Source organism: Panulirus ornatus, chromosome 9, assembly GCF_036320965.1.
Source record: "Panulirus ornatus isolate Po-2019 chromosome 9, ASM3632096v1, whole genome shotgun sequence".
Lineage (NCBI taxonomy): Eukaryota > Metazoa > Arthropoda > Malacostraca > Decapoda > Palinuridae > Panulirus > Panulirus ornatus.
In genome coordinates this window covers 28,889,290-28,909,492 of record NC_092232.1, presented here as the reverse complement: position 1 = coordinate 28,909,492, position 20,203 = coordinate 28,889,290, and the positions used below count along the sequence as shown (strand labels likewise).

Below are 20,203 nucleotides of genomic sequence, written 5' to 3'. Positions count from 1 at the left end.
CCACCCACTCGCCCATCCAACCATCCACCCACTCGTCCATCCATCCATCCAACCATTCGTCCATCCACCCATCCTCCCACTCGTCCGTCCATCCATCCACCCACTCGTCCATGCATCCATCCACCCACTCGTCCATCCAACCATCCACCCACTCGTCCATCCATCCATCCAACCATTCGTCCATCCATCCAGCCACCCACTCGTCCATCCATCCATCCATCCACTCGTATATCCATCCACTTGTCGATCCATTCACGCACTCTTCCATCCATCCACCCGTCAATATACTATCCCGTAAATACTAACTCAGAGCCTTCCATACCGACGTGTACTACTTTCTTTGTATCCCTCACTATCCTGTAACCCCCCCCCCCACACACACACATACACACACACACACACACACACACGCATCACTCACCTGCGCACTGTACATGGTGGCCGGGCCATCACACCACAGGGTCAGATGGTCGTGCCAGAACGGTTAAGCTTCTTGAAAACTTACGTAAAGAAATTGATAAATAAATAGATAACCCAAGTCTCGAGGACCCGATACCAAGCACAGGTTATCATGGAGTTATCGGGAAGGTTGGTTGGTGGGGGGGGGGATGTTACTGTGGAATTCCCATGACGAACTGTCACGCTGGGAGGCGGGTTGTGTCGGCTATCCTGGACATAACACACGCCACCATGGTCGCTGAACAGCGCTAAGTGTGACGATATGTCATCAAATATCGCTAAGTGAACCGAAGTGTCATTAAACAGCGCTAATTGTGACGATATGTCATCAAATATCGCTAAGTGAACCGAAGTGTCATTAAACAGCGCTAATTGTGACGATATGTCATCAAATATCGCTAAGTGAACCGAAGTGTCATTAAACAGCGCTAATTGTGACGATATGTCATCAAATATCGCTAAGTGAACCGAAGTGTCATTAAACAGCGCTAATTGTGACGATATGTCATCAAATATCGCTAAGTGAACCGAAGTGTCATTAAACAGCGCTAATTGTGACGATATGTCATCAATTATCGCTAAGTGAACCGAAGTGTCATTAAACAGCGCTAATTGTGACGATATGTCATCAATTATCGCTAAGTGAACCGAAGTGTCATTAAACAGCGCTAATTGTGACGATATGTCATCAAATATCTCTAAGTGAACCGAAGTGTCATTAAACAGCGCTAATTGTGACGATATGTCATCAAATATCGCTAAGTGAACCGAAGTGTCATTAAACAGCGCTAATTGTGACGATATGTCCTTAAATATCGCTAAGTGAACCGAAGTGTCATTAAACAGCGCTAATGGTGACGATATGTCATCAAATATCGCTAAGTGAACCGAAGTGTCATTAAACAGCGCTAATTGTGACGATATGTCCTTAAATATCGCTAAGTGAACCGAAGTGTCATTAAACAGCGCTAATGGTGACGATATGTCATCAAATATCGCTAAGTGAACCGAAGTGTCATTAAACAGCGCTAATTGTGACGATATGTCCTTAAATATCGCTAAGTGAACCGAAGTGTCATTAAACAGCGCTAATTAAAGCGAAGTATCTTGAAACAACGCCAGCACGAAATGTCTTTAAACAACGCTGAGTGAGACGAAATGTTTACAAACATCTTAGACACAAGTGTCATTAAACATCGTTAAGTGGGACGAAATGTCTTCATTAAACATCGTTAAGTGGGACGAAATGTCTTCATTAAACATCGTTAAGTGGGACGAAATGTCTTCATTAAACATCGTTAAGTGGGACGAAATGTCTTCATTAAACATCGTTAAGTGGGACGAAATGTCTTCATTAAACATTGTTTAGTGGGACGAAATGTCTTCATACATCTCAGACACAAGTGTTGTTAAACATCGTCTGCCACCCGTACCGTCGACCTTGAGGCTACATTGATGTAGTGTGCGACCCGTACCGTCGACCTTGAGGCTACATTGATGTAGTCTACGACCCGTACCGTCGACCTTGAGGCTACCGTGGTGTAGTGTGCGACCCGTACCGTCGACCTTGAGGCTACATTGATGTAGTCTACGACCCGTACCGTCGACCTTGAGGCTACCGTGGTGTAGTGTGCGACCCGTACCGTCGACCTTGAGGCTACCTTGATGTAGTGTGCGACCCGTACCGTCGACCTTGAGGCTACATTGATGTAGTCTACGACCCGTACCGTCGACCTTGAGGCTACCGTGGTGTAGTGTGCGACCCGTACCGTCGACCTTGAGGCTACCTTGATGTAGTGTGCGACCCGTACCGTCGACCTTGAGGCTACCTTGATGTAGTGTGCGACCCGTACCGTCGACCTTGAGGCTACATTGATGTAGTCTACGACCCGTACCGTCGACCTTGAGGCTACATTGATGTAGTCTACGACCCGTACCGTCGACCTGGAGGCTACATTGATGTAGTCTATGACCCGTACCGTCGACCTTGAGGCTACATTGATGTAGTCTACGACCCGTACCGTCGACCTTGAGGCTACATTGATGTAGTCTACGACCCGTACCGTCGACCTTGAGGCTACATTGATGTCGTCTATGACCCGTACCGTCGACCTTGAGGCTACATTGATGTAGTCTACGACCCGTACCGTCGACATTGAGGCTACATTGATGTAGTCTACGACCCGTACCGTCGACCTTGGGGCTACCTTGGTGTAGTCTGCGACCCTTACCGTCGACCTTGAGGCTACATTGATGTAGTCTACGACCCGTACCGTCGACCTTGAGGCTAAATTGATGTAGTCTACGACCCGTACCGTCGACCTTGAGGCTACATTGATGTAGTCTACGACCCGTACCGTCGACCTTGAGGCTACATTGATGTAGTCTACGACCCGTACCGTCGACCTTGTGGCTACCTTGGTGTAGTCTGCGACCCGTACCGTCGACCTTGGGGCTACGTTGGTGTAGTCTACGACCTTCTGTAACCCTCCCTCAGCCCGGTCTGGGTCCGAGTCTGCTGGGTTGGGTCGTGGGTCGACCGAGGTGTCCTGGGATGGTCGAAGTGGTGACGTACTACCTGTTTCAAGCTGACTTTTCTCGAGCCACGGGAAGGATCAGTTGTTGGGAAGCTGTACTGCCAGTGGTACGAGGGAACAGATGGTGCAGCGACTGCCTGACCCCGCTCTACCACCTGCCTGCCGCTGGTTCACACCTCATGCATACTCGCTGCTCGGGATGCCTCACACAAGCTGAAGACTGTGCCTCACACAGAGTGAAGACTGTGCCTCACACAGACTGATGACTGTGCCACACAGTGAGTGAAGACTGTGCCTCACACAGACTGATGACTGTGCCACACAGTGAGTGAAGACAGTGCCTCACACTGGCTGAAGACTGTGCCTCACACTGGCTGAAGACTGTCTCTCACACAGACTGATGACTGTGCCACACAATGAGTGAAGACTGTGCCTCACACACACTGATGACTGTGCCACACAATGAGTGAAGACTGTGCCTCACACACACTGATGACTGTGCCACACAATGAGTGAAGACTGTGCCTCACACACACTGATGACTGTGCCACACAATGAGTGAAGACTGTGCCTCACACACACTGATGACTGTGCCACACAATGAGTGAAGACTGTGCCTCACACACACTGATGACTGTGCCACACAATGAGTGAAGACTGTGCCTTACACACACTGATGAATGTGCCACACAATGAGTGAAGACTGTGCCTCACACAGAGTGATGACTGTGCCACACAGTGAGTGATGACTGTGGTAAACATACATTTGCCACAGTAGCCCACGAGGACTGAACTCTACTGGAGTTAACCAGATCATTGGAAGCCGTGCAACGGGTCCTCAGTCAGCCATGTTAACAAGCCCGGTCTCAAGTTCATTAATGAGTCCTGATGACACCACCAGCAGGAGATATCCTGTAGGACGAACACAACACCAGCAGGAGATATCCTGTAGGACGAACACACCACCAGCACCAGCAGGAGATATCCTGTAGGACGAACACAACACCAGCACCAGCAGGAGATATCCTGTAGGACGAACACACCACCAGCACCAGCAGGAGATATCCTGTAGGACGAACACAACACCAGCAGGAGATATCCTGTAGGACGAACACACCACCAGCACCAGCAGGAGATATCCTGTAGGACGGACACCACCAGCACCAGCAGGAGATATCCTTTAGGACGGACACCACCATCATCGGCAGGAGGGATCCTGCAGGACGGACACTACCACCCCCACCAGGAAGTATCCTGCAGGGTGGCCACCAACGCTTACCCAGGCCAGCGCGCTAGCAGAATTTACATTGTGTAGTAATACGTTACTCCTCTTTAAGCAGTGTGTTGGTGCTGTTCCCAGTGGGGTATAATACGTTACTCCTCTTTAAGCAGTGTGTTGGTGCTGTTCCCAGTGGGGTATAATACGTTACTCCTATTTAAGCAGTGTGTTGGTGCTGTTCCCAGTGGGGTTTAATACGTTACTCCTATTTAAGCAGTGTGTTGGTGCTGTTCCCAGTGGGGTTTAATACGTTACTCCTATTTAAGCAGTGTGTTGGTGCTGTTCCCAGTGGGGTTTAATACGTTACTCCTCTTTAAGCAGTGTGTTGGTGCTGTTCCCAGTGGGGTATATACGTTACTCCTCTTTAAGCAGTGTGTTGGTGCTGTTCCCAGTGGGGTATAATACGTTACTCCTCTTTAAGCAGTGTGTTGGTGATGTTCCAGTGAGGTATAACTTCTCACCTAATACTTTACGGGACAAACACACTGCTCAAGACATCAGACCGTCGTGCTAGAAAGCTGTACCGTCGTGCTAGAAAGCTGTACCGTCGTGCTAGAAGGCTGTACCGTCGTGCTAGAGGGCTGTACCGTCGTGCTAGAGGGCTGTACCGTCGTGCTAGAGGGCTGTAGCGTCGTGCTAGAGGGCTGTAGCGTCGTGCTAGAAGGCTGTAGCGTCGTGCTAGAGGGCTGTACCGTCGTGCTAGAAGGCTGTAGCGTCGTGCTAGAAGGCTGTACCGTCGTGCTCAAGGGCCATACCGTCGTGCTCTAGGGCCATACCGTCGTGCTCGAGGGACTGATCTTTTTTTTTCCGCACAACATGACACAAAACTTTTCTCATTAGTTCCACTATGTGGTACTGAGGGCACCATTGTTCATCACATGACCCGTATAGTGTGCAGGACACCATTGTGGTCCTTTCTGACGGTCTGGTAGAGTTCTTTTATGTTATTTTCCAGGAATTCCATACACTCAGCCTGTTGTATTATACATCTTCAGGGAATTCATTAAAGCCTTACCGTGTTGCCCTCAATATCTTAGTGTCATTATAATATTTGTCTTTCCTGGGAAGTCAGAATAGCTCTCCACATTAAGTGAACTTCCCTCCTGGAAGAGGAGAAGCATTGATATACTTCTGTGTCGTGTAATAACACTGTATGCAACTTGGTTTGACTTGGATAACAAGTATGCGAGTGTTGCTGTGGTGGTTTTGTGATGTTCCTTCATGCAGCATGCAACACACAGCTCCTCACAGGAGACGCACCTCAAGCTGCTACCATGAAAGCACTGTCTGGAGTGGCCATGGCATTGTTCATTGAGTATATGGCTTCTGCTGCATACATGCATCTGTACAGCTGTGTGTGTATGTGTGTGTGGCTGCCTAGTACTCAACACTGATGGTCATGTTGCTAATTACCTAGTACTCAACACTGATGGTCATGTTGCTAATTACCTAGTACCCAACACTGTTGGTCATGTTGCTAATTACCAATGTCTCTCCCTCCTCCCACCCGGAATGCTGACGTTCCCGCTGCTCCTGCCAACTGTGCTCACGCCTCCGTCATCCACGACCACGGCTACATCCTCTTCTTGGCCACTTTGAATACATCCCGACCACATGTAATTCCTGCCCTGCTCATCCACCCTTCATGTCCCCTTATCCTTGCCCATACCCCTCTTGCCTTCCCCTCACCTCTGCCCAAACCTTTGTCCATCCCCCTTGTCTTGCCCCACACCCCGTTCACCCTCACAAGGTCACAAGAGCGTCCTCACCTTTAAGACTGCTGGGTGGTTCTCCAAGGACCTGCATCGAATTGAGGGTTTCATCCTTGATAAAAAGTAAGTTCCAGAACCCTTTGATCCCAGCCTCGACCTGAATTGACCTGCCTCAGTACAATCAGTGACCTGACGTTGGCTTGACTTTACTTGACGTTGCCTTGACTTTACTTATCCTAGTGTGTTTTATCTTGGCTTTACATAGCCTATCCCAGTATGATTTGCACCCTGACCTGACCTGATGACCTATCTCATTATCACTTGTGCCCTGATCTGACCTGGCTTAATAGAACTTGTTTCCTTACCTATCCGACGTATCCTGGTGTAATCTGCTATATATTCAGTAAAACTATCACAGTATGACACAGACAGACACTTTGATAGCCATGTTCACAGACAAAGAGACAGAGCAAAATGAGGAACTGATAATAGAACTCAGCCAAATCCACAGATTGACAGATAGAACAATAGGACAAGCAGGTAAAAGATTTTTTTTCTCTCATTGCACGTGTATAAAATGGGCCCCTTCTCTCTCTCACCTTCTCTCGCTCAGGAAGAAGAGGCAGTGTTTCCTGTACGGGAAATGGACCGAGTTCCTGCGCGCCACAGATATCCAGTCGTACGATGAATATATGAAGACCAATGCCCACAAGTTTAGGTGAGTTGTGGCCCAGGTATATGTGTATGTGTGTGATTACCCTTTGTAGTAACTTGTTCATTCTGTACAAGGAGGGAGTTTTACACCCGTGGGACCCTGTTTCTTGAACCTTCTCAGCTATCATATTTTTTTTTAACTTTTTTTATGATGTTTTCCTTAACTATTTTCTCATTTAGTTTGTGCTAGTCATCCGCCGCTCGTATACTATGAAAGCACTTCCTTACATCTCGTTTAACAAGTTTTCTTGTATTTCAAGAAATGTCCATTGGCCGTTCTGTCCCATCTTTCGAAGAAATTTTCATTGTCTTCATAATGTTTGCTTTAAAAACTTAAAAGATCATCCCTCACTCATCGTTCTTCCGTGTTGGACACATGGAAGGCCTGTAATCTTTCCCTGTATTTCTGCTCTCATAAGTCTGGTACCATATTTGTTTCCTTTCTCTGGACCTTATCTGTTCTTTGCCCTTCTTCAAGTGCGATGACCAAATCAGTGAAGCTTTTTTATTTCAATCTTATGTAGGATGTAAACAACTGATTAGTATAACTTAGTCATGTACTTGAATGCAGTTCAACTGTTTGCCAATATTTGTCACTTTTACTGTTCTTTTTAGGCGAGAGACTGGTGAATGGGTTAGGACGATTTCGACTCCTAGATCTCCCTCACACACTTTCCAGTAACCTATTTCTTACCAGATGATAATCATTTTGAGGCTTTCCCTCGCATTGTTCTATCCACATTTTATAGGATTGAATTTTATAACATGTAACAGACCAATTTTCGAGTTTGCCCAAGTCTCCTTGCACGTTGACGCAAGCCTTCTCATTTTTCACCTCCTTCATCCTAAGCATGATCTGCATGCATGTTCAAGTAAAAAACCAATCCATCTGCCAAGTCATTTGCCTGGATCAAGAAGAGCATTGGCCCCAGAACAAAACCCTGTAGCATGCCACTGGTAACCTCACCCAATTTTGAGAAGGCTCCTCTGGCATACGGCTTTTGTTCCTTTTTACTAGAAAATCTGTCCATCAAAGAAGTCCTCACCTTATTCTTGCATGAGAGGTCCAGCTGTTTCACGAGCTTCCTGTGTGGTACAGTGTCAAAAGTTCTCTGGCCATCCATCCTCCCTTATCTTTCGGTTTAAAACGGAGCACACTCATGAGATAAGAGGTACATTACATATGACCTTTCCCTGAAATTGCATTGCTTCTCACTAAGGTAGATTTTCATCCGCAGAAAGTCATCCATTTTTTGTATTACCTTTTCCAGCTCCTTACAGACCATAATCATCAAGTAACCTTTTGTAGTTCTTATAGCGAGGTATGTGTGGTGCATGTGAGTACATATGTGTGGCCCATGCGAATGAATATGGCTCAAATGAGTGAATGGCTTTTTTTAAGTGCATGTCCCAGATGAGTTTGAGATCTAGGTGTGTATGTGTGGCCTAGTTAAGTGTGTGTGTGGGTGTGTGTGACCCAGGTGAGTAGATACTCTGAGCAACTGTATGTACCCTTAACGAGTGTGTTTGGCCCAGGTGAATGCGTGTGACCCAGGTGAGTGTGTGTGCCCAATAACAAGAGTGCGGGACCCTGGCGAATGTGTATGTGGCTCAGGTGAGTGTGTGTGGCCTTCCAAGTTAATACATAACTCATATAGGTGTGTTTGCACATAAAAAAGTATCCCAGTGATATGTTTAGACAGCATAGTTATCATCAGAACACTCACCTAAACACACTCTGATATGGTCAAAACACTCGAGTAAAGTGTGTTTGGTACAGGTGCTCCATGGGTGTGCCAATTCCCTCAGCTGCTGTTAGATGCATAGTGCGGAACCCCATGCCACCCCACACACCTTACCTCCCACAACACAGTTCCCCCCCCAACAAACCTTACCTCCCACACATCTCATTTCCTGCACACACACACACACTTGTGGTTGGGTCTGCATGTGTTCAAATACTTTGAAAGGCAGAGGAGAGAAAGAATACTTCCCATGTATCCCCTGCATGTCATAAAAGGCAACAAAAAGAGAAGGGAGTGGGAGCTGGAAATCCTCCCATCCAGTTTTGACTTCCAAGAGAAAGAACAGACAAGGGGGCTAAGTGAGGCTTTGCAGATTTAGGCTCAGTCCCCTGTTCTAATGCTACCTTGTTAATGCGGGAAATGGTGAATGTGTGATATATATTTATATTTATTAATTATACTTTGTCGCTGTCTCCCGCATTAGTGAGGTAGCGCAAGGAATAAGACGAAAGAATGGCCCAACCCACCCACATACACATGTATATACATACACGTCCACACACGCAAATATACATACCTGTACATCTCAACGTATACATACAGACATATACATTTATACACATGTACATAATTCATACTGTCTGCCTTTATTCATTCCCATCGCCACCCCACCACACATGAAGTAACAACCCCCTCCCCCCTCATGTGCACGAGGTATCGCCAGGAAAAGACAACAAAGGCCACTTTCATTCACACTCAGTCTCTAGCTGTCATGTAATAATGCACCGAAACCACAGCTCCTTTTTCACATCCAGGCCCCACAGAACTTTCCATGGTTTACCCCAGACACTTCACATGCCCTGGTTCAATCCATTGACAGCATGTTGACCCCAGTATACCATGTTGTTCCAATTCACTCTATTTCTTGCACGCCTTTCACCCTCCTGTATGTTCAGGCCCCGATCACTCAAAATCTTTTTCACTCCATCTTTCCACCTCCAATTTGGTCTCCCACTTCTCGTTCCCTCCACCTCTGACACATATATCCTCTTGGTCAATCTTTCCTCACTCATTTTCTCCATGTGACCAAACCATTTCAAAACTCCCTCTTCTGCTCTTTCAACCACACTCTTTTTATTACCACACATCTCTCTTACCATTATTACTTACTCGATCAAACCACCTCACACCACATATTGTCCTCAAACATCTCATTTCCAGCACATCCACCCTCCTCCGCACAACTTTATCCATAGCCCACGCCTCACAACCATATAACAATGTTGGAACCACTATTCCCTCAAACATACCCATTTTTGCCTTCTGAGATAACGTTCTCGACTTCCACACATTCTTCAACGCTCCCAGAACTTTGGCCCCCTCCCCCACCCTATGAATCTCTTCTGCTTCCATGGTTCCATCCACTGCCAAATCCACTCCCGGATATCTAAAACACTTCACTTCCTCCTATTTTTCTCCATTCAAACTTACCTCCCAATTGACTTGACCCTCAACCCTACTGTACCTAATAACCTTGCTCTTATTCACATTTACTCTTAGCTTTCTTCTTTCACACACTTTACCAAACTCAGTCACCAGCTTCTGCAGTTTCCCACATGAATCAGCCACCAGTGCTGTATCATCAGCGAACAACAACTGACTTACTTCCCAAGCTCTCTCATCCACAGCAGACTGCATACTTGCCCCTCTTTCCAAAACTCTTGCATTCACCTCCCTAACAACCCCATCCATAAACAAATTAAACAACCATGGAGACATCACACACCCCTGCCACAAACCTACATTCACTGAGAACCAATCACTTTCCTCTCTTCCTACTCGCACACATGCCTTACATCCTTTATAAAAACTTTTCACTACTTCTAACAACTTGCCTCTCACACCACATATTCTTAATACCTTCCACAGAGCATCTCTATCAACTCATATGCCTTCTCCAGATCCATAAATGCTACATACAAATCCATTTGCTTTTCTAAGTATTTCTCACATACATTCTTCAAAGCAAACACCTGATCCACACATCCTCTACCACTTCTGAAACCACACTGCTCTTCCCCAATCTGATGCTCTGTACATGCCTTCACCCTCTCAATCAATACCCTCCCATATAATTTCCCAGGGATACTCAACAAACTTACACCTCTGTAATTTGAGCACTCACTCTTATCCCCTTTGCCTATGTACAATGGCACTATGCAAGCATTCCTCCAATCCTCAGGCACCTCACCATGAGTCATACATACATTAAACATACATACATTAAACAACCTTACCAACCAGTCAACAATACAGTAACCCCCTTTTTTTTAATAAGATCCACTGCAATACCATCCAAACCTTCTGCCTTGCCGGCTTTCATCTTCCACAAAGCTTTTACTACCTCTTCTCTGTTTACCAAATCATTCTCCCTAACCCTCTCACTTTGCACACCACCTCGACCAAAACACCCTATATCTGCCACTCTATCATCAAACTCATTCAGCAAACCTTCAAAATACTCACTCCATCTCCTCACATCACCACTACTTGTTATCACCTCTCCATTTGCGCCCTTCACTGAAGTTCCCATTTGTTCCCTCGTCTTACACACTTTATTTACCTCCTTCCAAACCATCTTTTTATTCTCCCTAAAATTTGATGATACTCTCTCACCCCAACTCTCACTTGCCCTCTTTTTCACCTCTTGCACCTTTCTCTTGACCTCCTGCCTCTTTCTTTTATACATCTCCCAGTCATGTGCATTATTTCCCTGCATAAATCGTCCAAATGCCTCTCTCTTCTCTTTCACTAATGATCTTACTTCTTCATCCCACCACTCAATACCCTTTCTAATCTGCCCACCTCCCTTGCTTCTCATGCCACAAGCATCTTTTGCGCAAGCCATCACTGCTTCCCTAAATACATCCCATCCCTCCCCCACTCCCCTTACCTCCTTTGTTCTCACCTTTTTCTATTCTGTACTCAGTCTCTCCTGGTACTTCCTCACACAAGTCTCCTTCCCAAGCTCACTTATTATTGCTGAAGACCACATTCACATTAAGGGATTTGAGTAACTTGGGGAGTAACATAAAATTATTACTAAATAGGACTACTAAAAGATTTCCTGGTATCAAGGGGAGCTTTGGGGTTAACTCTGTAAAATGATTTCCTAGTCAACTCCTAGTCAACTTAAGAAATTTATCAATGAAAGATTTAGATACTTTACCTTAGACAATTGAATATATCCTCTCAGACATTGCACTGCCATGCTCAAGATTTGTACTTCTTGCTCATGGGTCATACTGTTGTGCTTAGAAGGTCACAGATTGTGCTGTTGGGTGTTGATACCAAAGCATCATACCTACAACAGTTATGAATATTTTTTGATAGCATTTAAATCTGAGCTGCCAGCTGCTGTGATGACAAATGATGATTTTTTTTGTTTGAAGACAGAGTGTGTTGGTCTGCCAGCAGTGATATTACAAAGTAAGAAACTTTTTAATTTGTTTTACATTAATAGCAGCATCACCCTGTGAACCATAGATTTTCAAAACTGGTGTGGGAGAAGCAGGGTGGGAGGACATGAGGGGCCTGTCTGTCTCCTTCCAGCCACCCAGCTAAAAGGAATTGCTGTGAAACCCATGTTTCTTCTCATTTTTTTGGAACAGTTTTACTTGGCACAAGTCCCAGTGAGTGACAACGGTTCTCTAGGTTGCCAGAGCACCTTCGAGTTAAATCACAGTAAGGAATGTTCTGGTGTGAAATACACACTTAGAAGGGTCCACCCTCTTAAGTGTCGGGTCGCTGGCTGTCATGTTCATATATACCTCAGATACACTGTGGGTGTTTTATTGTGATTTAAGTGAAGTTTTCTCAACATGCAGGGAGTGGATTTAGCCATGGACAGTTTAGGGCAATATCTCCTTCAGATATGCTGCTTTTGTCATAGTTCTTGGATTCACATTTCAGATTCTTAATGATAGAGAAAAATACATGAAGGGACTCGAACCACTGTGGTTGCCTTTGTGATAACAAACTCACAGAATCCTCCACCATAGGTTTAATAAAGCCTTTCTCCTACAGCACACTGACGCAGACATACTGCACCACCCTCACCCCTAAAGTACAACTTCCCCTACATCATCCTGCATTGACACAACCTGTGTGTAATAATAATTAGATATATTTACTTTATGGGGAGGGAGTTTTACTCGTGGGGCCCCATATCTTTATGTGTGTGTGTGTGTGTGTGTGTGTGTGTGTGTGTGTGTGTGTGTGTGTGTGTGTGTGTGTGTGTGTGTCAGTGTGATTACTGTTTGCAATTGCTATTTGTGTTATGAGGTGAGAATTTTTCACTCTTGTTGCCCCATATCTCAACCTTGTATATATGCATCATGTCTTTATTCCTATGTAGTATGCACACACACACACACACACACCCTAGCCTATGCCAAGTGTGTGTGTGTGTGTATGTGTGTTGGTTTCTTTTTGTCTTTTTTTAAGGTTTCTTTTGTATGAAAAATGTGAGATTTTGTATAAAGCAAAATAATAGGGGAGCAGAAACCTTAGTTCTCAGAGGCATGCCATCCTTGCTCCTCAGGACCAGGAGCAATATTTCAGGTTTTCCTCTGGATTCAAGATCAAAGGCTAATCCATAGAGTCCCATATTCTAATTCATGGAGTTGGGTCATTTGTGATTCATATGATGTGTACATTGGTACTTCATTTGAAACTGATGAATGTTTGTGTTGAGATTATTAACAAGATGGTGATATATTAGTCATCCAACATATGAAAATCTTGCTCTGATCCTCAGCACTCATTCCATCCACATGTATCTCATTTCCAACCTTACCATCCTTACTGATACATCTCATTACCTGCCACATAATATATCTCTTGGCTCACTTCTGACCTCTTGTGTGTCCTTCCGTCACAGACGGAGTGAGAAGAAGAAAACTGAGGATGGATCAGTGGGAAGTGCCAGCCCAGCCCACGCCCCCAGAAAAGTCTTCAAGAAGCTCAACACCATCACATCCTCCTTCAGGATGAGTTCAGATGTGGAGGTATGTACTGTGATATATGGGAGCCTAGGTGGTGGTTGTGGAAGATGGGGGATGAAGGTGCTGGAGAAGGGAAACTGACAAATGGGGGCATTTGTGAGGGGATGTAGAGACAGTGTGATGGGAAACTACTAAATGTACATGTTTATATGGCGAACTGGGATACGAATATGGTGAAGGAACCTGGTAAACACAGCTATGGCTGAGACAACCAAAGAAATGTAGATCATTATTGATGAGAGAGGATAAATTGATAAATATTGGTAAGGAGACATTGGGTAATTTGGTTAGGAAAACAGGAAAGTGTTGCTGAGGGAAACTAGTAAATGTAAATCTTGGTGAGGATAGCTTTGGGGCTTTGATATTACTGATGCAAAATGGGCATCATGAAAGTTTAGGAGACTGCTAGGTGTTGACAGGTGTGAAGATGCTGGAAGGTGTCAGCTTTGGTGAAGGAAACTGGTTGATGTTGGGTGGGTGAAGCAAATGTAAGATGGAGGGAAATGTCACTGGAAACAGAATCTGTTTTCCCTTAGGAGAGGAAAGTGTGTGTTAGAAACTTTGCACATAGATGTGTTTCTTCGTGGAAACTTAAGATGTGGTCCAGGACTTTGGTAGGGAGATCCTGGATGAGCTGGGATTTGTAGGCATTGAGTATGGTATAATGAAACTGAAAGACTTGTATTTATTTTGAGATATAAAAAAGTGGGTGTGGGAGGAACCTATGAAGTGTTGGGCCCTGAGGATAACCAAGAGATGTTGACTTGTGCTAAAATTATATATATATATATATATCACTCAAAATCTTTTTCACTCCATCCTTCCACCTCAGTTTGTTCTCCCACTTCTCGTTTCCTCCACGTCTAACACATATATCGTCTTTGTCAATCTTTCCTCAGTCATTCTCTACATGTGACTAAGCCATTTCAATACGCCCTCTTCTGCTCTGTCATCCACACTCTTTATTATTATCGCATGTCTCTCTTACCCTTTCATTACTTACTCGATCAAACCACTTTACATTAATATATATATATATATATATATATATATATATTAATGGAGAGATAGGTAGTATGTTTGAGGAAAGGAACCTGGATGTTTTGGCTCTGAGTGAAACGAAGCTCAAGGGTAAAGGGGAAGAGTGGTTTGGGAATGTCTTGGGAGTAAAGTCAGGGGTTAGTGAGAGGACAAGAGCAAGGGAAGGAGTAGCAGTACTCCTGAAACAGGAGTTGTGGGAGTATGTGATAGAATGTAAGAAAGTAAATTCTCGATTAATATGGGTAAAACTGAAAGTTGATGGAGAGAGATGGGTGATTATTGGTGCATATGCACCTGGGCATGAGAAGAAAGATCATGAGAGGCAAGTGTTTTGGGAGCAGCTGAATGAGTGTGTTAGTGGTTTTGATGCACGAGACCGGGTTATAGTGATGGGTGATTTGAATGCAAAGGTGAGTAATTTGGCAGTTGAGGGAATGATTGGTATACATGGGGTGTTCAGTGTTGTAAATGGAAATGGTGAAGAGCTTGTAGATTTATGTGCTGAAAAAGGACTGGTGATTGGGAATACCTGGTTTAAAAAGCGAGATATACATAAGTATACGTAAGTAGGAGAGATGGCCAGAGAGCGTTATTGGATTACGTGTTAATTGACAGGCGCGAGAAAGAGAGACTTTCGGATGTTAATGTGCTGAGAGGTGCAACTGAAGGGATGTCTGATCATTATCTTGTGGAGGCTAAGGTGAAGATTTGTATGGGTTTTCAGAAAAGAAGAGTGAATGTTGGGGTGAAGAGGGTGGTGAGAGTAAGTGAGCTTGGGAAGGAGACTTGTGTGAGGAAGTACCAGGAGAGACTGAGTACAGAATGGAAAAAGGTGAGAACAATGGAAGTAAGGGGAGTGGGGGAGGAATGGGATGTATTTAGGGAATCAGTGATGGATTGCGCAAAAGATGCTTGTGGCATGAGAAGAGTGGAAGGTGGGTTGATTAGAAAGGGTAGTGAGTGGTGGGTAGTGAGTGGTGGGATGAAGAAGTAAGATTATTAGTGAAAGAGAAGAGAGAGGCATTTGGACAATTTTTGCAGGGAAAAAATGCAATTGAGTGGGAGATGTATAAAAGAAAGAGACAGGAGGTCAAGAGAAAGGTGCAAGAGGTGAAAAAGAGGGCAAATGAGAGTTGGGGTGAGAGAGTATCATCAAATTTTAGGGAGAATAAAAAGATGTTCTGGAAGGAGGTAAATAAAGTGCGTAAGACAAGGGAGCAAATGGGAACTTCAGTGAAGGGCGCAAATGGGAAGGTGATAACAAGTAGTGGTGATGTGAGAAGGAGATGGAGTGAGTATTTTGAAGGTTTGTTGAATGTGTTTGATGATAGAGTGGCAGATATAGGGTGTTTTGGTCGAGGTGGTGTGCAAAGTGAGAGGGTTAGGGAAAATGATTTGGTAAACAGAGAAGAGGTAGTGAAAGCTTTGCGGAAGATGAAAGCCGGCAAGGCAGCAGGTTTGAATGGTATTGCAGTGGAATTTATTAAAAAAGGGGGTGACTGTATTATTGACTGGTTGGTAAGGTTATTTAATGTATGTATGACTCATGGTGAGGTGCCTGAGGATTGGCGGAATGCATGCATAGTGCCATTGTACAAAGGCAAAGGGGATAAGAGTGAGTGCTCAAATTACAGAGGTATAAGTTTGTTGAGTATTCCTGGTAAATTATATGGGAGGGTATTGATTGAGAGGGTGAAGGCGGCATATACAGAGCATCAGATTGGGGAAGAGCAGTGTGGTTTCAGAAGTGGTAGAGGATGTGTGGATCAGGTGTTTGCTTTGAAGAATGTATGTGAGAAATACTTAGAAAAGCAAATGGATTTGTATGTAGCATTTATGGATCTGGAGAAGGCATATGATAGAGTTGATAGAGATGCTCTGTGGAAGGTATTAAGAATATATGGTGTGGGAGGAAAGTTGTTAGAAGCAGTGAAAAGTTTTTATCGAGGATGTAAGGCATGTGTAGGTGTAGGAAGAGAGGAAAGTGATTGGTTCTCAGTGAATGTAGGTTTGCGGCAGGGGTGTGTGATGTCTCCATGGTTGTTTAATTTGTTTATGGATGGGGTTGTTAGGGAGGTGAATGCAAGAGTTTTGGAAAGAGGGGCAAGTATTAAGTCTGTTGGGGATGAGAGAGCTTGGGAAGTGAGTCAGTTGTTGTTCGCTGATGATACAGCGCTGGTGGCTGATTCATGTGAGAAACTGCAGAAGCTGGTGACTGAGTTTGGTAAAGTGTGTGAAAGAAGAAAGTTAAGAGTAAATGTGAATAAGAGCAAGGTAATTAGGTACAGTAGGGTTGAGGGTCAAGTCAATTGGGAGGTAATTTTGAATGGAAAAAACTGGAGGAAGTAAAGTGTTTTAGATATCTGGGAGTGGATCTGGCAGTGGATGGAACCATGGAAGTGGAAGTGGATCATAGGGTGGGGGAGGGGCTGAAAATCCTGGGAGCCTTGAAGAATGTGTGGAAGTCGAGAACATTATCTTGGAAAGCAAAAATGGGTATGTTTGAAGGGATAGTGGTTCCAACAATGTTGTATGGTTGTGAGGCGTGGGCTATGGATAGAGTTGTGCGCAGGAGGATGGATGTGCTGGAAATGAGATATTTGAGGACAATGTGTGGTGTGAGGTGGTTTGATCGAGTAAGTAACGTAAGGGTAAGAGAGATGTGTGGAAATAAAAAGAGCGTGGTTGAGAGAGCAGAAGAGGGTGTTTTGAAATGGTTTGGGCACATGGAGAGAATGAGTGAGGAAAGATTGACCAAGAGGATATATGTGTCGGAGGTGGAGGGAACGAGGAGAAGTGGGAGACCAAATTGGAGGTGGAAAGATGGAGTGAAAAAGATTTTGTGTGATCGGGGCCTGAACATGCAGGAGGGTGAAAGGAGGGCGAGGAATAGAGTGAATTGGATCGATGTGGTATACCGGGGTTGACGTGCTGTCAGTGGATTGAATCAAGGCATGTGAAGCGTCTGGGGTGAACCATGGAAAGCTGTGTAGGTATGTATATTTGCGTGTGTGGACGTGTGTGTGTATACATTGTGTATGGGGGTGGGTTGGGCCATTTCTTTCATCTGTTTCCTTGCGCTACCTCGCAAACGCGAGAGACAGCGACAAAGCAAAAAAAAAAAAATATATATATATATATATATATATATATATATATATATATATATATATATATATATATATATATATATATATGTGTGTGTGTGTGTGTGTGTGTGTGTTTATTTATATATTTTATCCCTCGGGATAGGGGAGAAAGAATATGTCCCATGCATTCCCCACATGTCTTAGAAGACGACTAAGGGGGATGGGAGCGGGGGTCTAGAAACCCTCCACTCCTTGTATTTTAACTTTCTGAAAGGGGAAACAGAAGAAGGAGTCATGCAGGAAGTGCTAATCCTCCTCAAAGTCTCAGACTGGGATGTCTAAATGTGTGTGGATGTAACCAAGATGACAAAAAAGGAGAGATAGGTAGTATGTTTGAGGAAAGGAACCTGGATGTTTTTGCTCTGAGACGAAGCTCAAGGGTAAAGAAGAAGAGTGGTTTGGGAATGTCTTGGGAGTAAAGTCAGGGGTTGGTGAGAGGACAAGAGCAAAGGAAGGAGTAGTACTACTCCTGAAGCAGGAGTTGTGGGAGTATGTGGTGTAGTGTGAGATTGTAAACTCTAGATTGATGAAAGTAAAACTGAAAGTGGATGGAGAGAGATGGGTGATTGTTGGTGTCTATGCACCTGGTCATGGCATGAGAAGAAAGATTATGAGAGGCAAGTGTTTTGGGAGCAGCTGAATGAGTGTGTTAGCAGCCTTGATGCACAAGACCGGGTTATAGTGATGGGTGATTTGAATTCAAAGGTGAGTAATGTGGCAGTTGAGGGTATAATTGGTGTACATGGGGTGTTCAGCATTGTAAATGGGAATGAGGAAGAGCTTGTAGATTTATGTGCTGAAAAAGGATTGGTGAATATTTTGGGAGCATTGAAGAATGTTTGGGAGGCGAGAACATAATCTCTGAGAGCAAATATGGGTATGTTTGAAGGAATAGTGGTTACAACAATATTATATGGTTGTGAGGCATGGTCTATAGATAGGGTTGAGCGGAGGAGGGTGGATGTGTTGGAAATGAAATGTTTGAGGACAGTATGTGGTGTGAGGTGGTTTGATCGAGTAAGTAATGAAAGGGTAAGAGAGATATGTGGTTGAGAGAGCAGAAGAGTGTGTTTTGAAATGGTTTGTTCACATGGAGAGAATGAGTGAGGAAAGATTGACAAAGAGGATGTATGTGTCAGAGGTGGAGGGGACAAGGAGAAGTGGGAGACTAAATTGGAAGTGGAAGGATGGAATGAAAAAGATTTTGAGCAGTTGGGGCCTGAACATACAAGAGAGTGAGAGGCGTGCAAGTAATAGTGAATTAGAACAATGTAGTATACCTCACATCACATATTCTCTTCAAGCAGCTCATTTCCAGCACTTTCATCCTCCTCTGCACAACCCTATCTATAACCCATCCTCACAACCAAATAAAATTATTGGAACTGCTATTCCTTCAGACGTACCCATTTTTGCTCTCCAAGATAACATTCTCTCTTTCCACACATTCTTCATCACTCCCAGAACCTTTCCACACATTCTTTATCACTCCCAGAACCTTCACCCCCTACCCCACCCTATGACCCACTTCCACTTCTGTCCTCCCATTTGCTGCCTAGTCCACTCCTAAATATCTAGAACACTTCTTTTCCAATTTTTCTTAAGTTTACATCCTAACTAACTTGTCCCTCAACCCTGCTGAACCTAATAATTTTGCTTTCATTTACATTTATATTCAACTTTCACCTTTCATGCACTTTTCCAAACTCAGTCACTAACTTCTGCAGTTTCTCACTCGGCTCCCTATCCACATCCAGGTTCCTCGGACTTTTTCATGGTTTACCCCAGGTGTTTCACATGCCCTGGTTCAGTCTATTGACAGCACCTCAACCTCAGTATACCACATCATTCCAAATCATGCTATTCCATGCACGCCTTTCACTTTCCTGCATGTTCATACCTCGATCGCTCAAAATTTTTGCACTCCATCCTTCCTCCTCCAATTTGGTCTCCTGGTTTTCCTTGTTCCCTCCACCTCTGACACATATATCCTCTTTTGTCAACCTTTCCTCACTCATTCTCACCAAATATCCAAACCATTTCATTACACTCTCTTCTGCTCTCTCAACCACACTTTTTATAACCACACATCTCTCTTACTCTTTCATCACTTACTTGATCAAACTACCTCACACCACATATTCTCTTCAAACATTTCATTTCCAACACATCCACCCTCTTCCACACAACCCTGTCTATAGCCCATGCCTCACAACCGTTTAATATTGTTGGAACTGCTATTCCGTCAGACATACCCATTTTTGCTCTCCAAGATAACATGCTCTCCACACATTCTTCATCTCTCTTAGAACCTTTCCGCACATTCTTTGTCACTCCCAGAACCTTCGCCCCCCTCCCCCACCGTATGACTCACTTCCACTTTTATGGTCCCATTTGCTGCCTAGTCCACTCCTAAATATCTAGAACACTTCTTTTCCAATTTTTCTCCATTCAAGTTTACATATTAACTAACTTGTCCCTCAACCCTGCTGAACCTAGTA

General features: G+C 44.3%; 1 protein-coding gene across 1 annotated transcript in view; it reads left to right on the top strand.

The window, feature by feature from the left end:
* Positions 1-20,203, top strand: part of LOC139750304 (oxysterol-binding protein-related protein 1-like) — a 745,131-nt gene that overhangs the window by 650,403 nt on the left and 74,525 nt on the right. Inside the window, exons 19-21 of the mRNA XM_071664928.1 lie at positions 6,026-6,110; positions 6,601-6,705; positions 13,389-13,515. Coding sequence (XP_071521029.1) covers positions 6,026-6,110; positions 6,601-6,705; positions 13,389-13,515 — 317 coding nt within the window. The remainder of the gene's footprint in view (positions 1-6,025; positions 6,111-6,600; positions 6,706-13,388; positions 13,516-20,203) is intronic.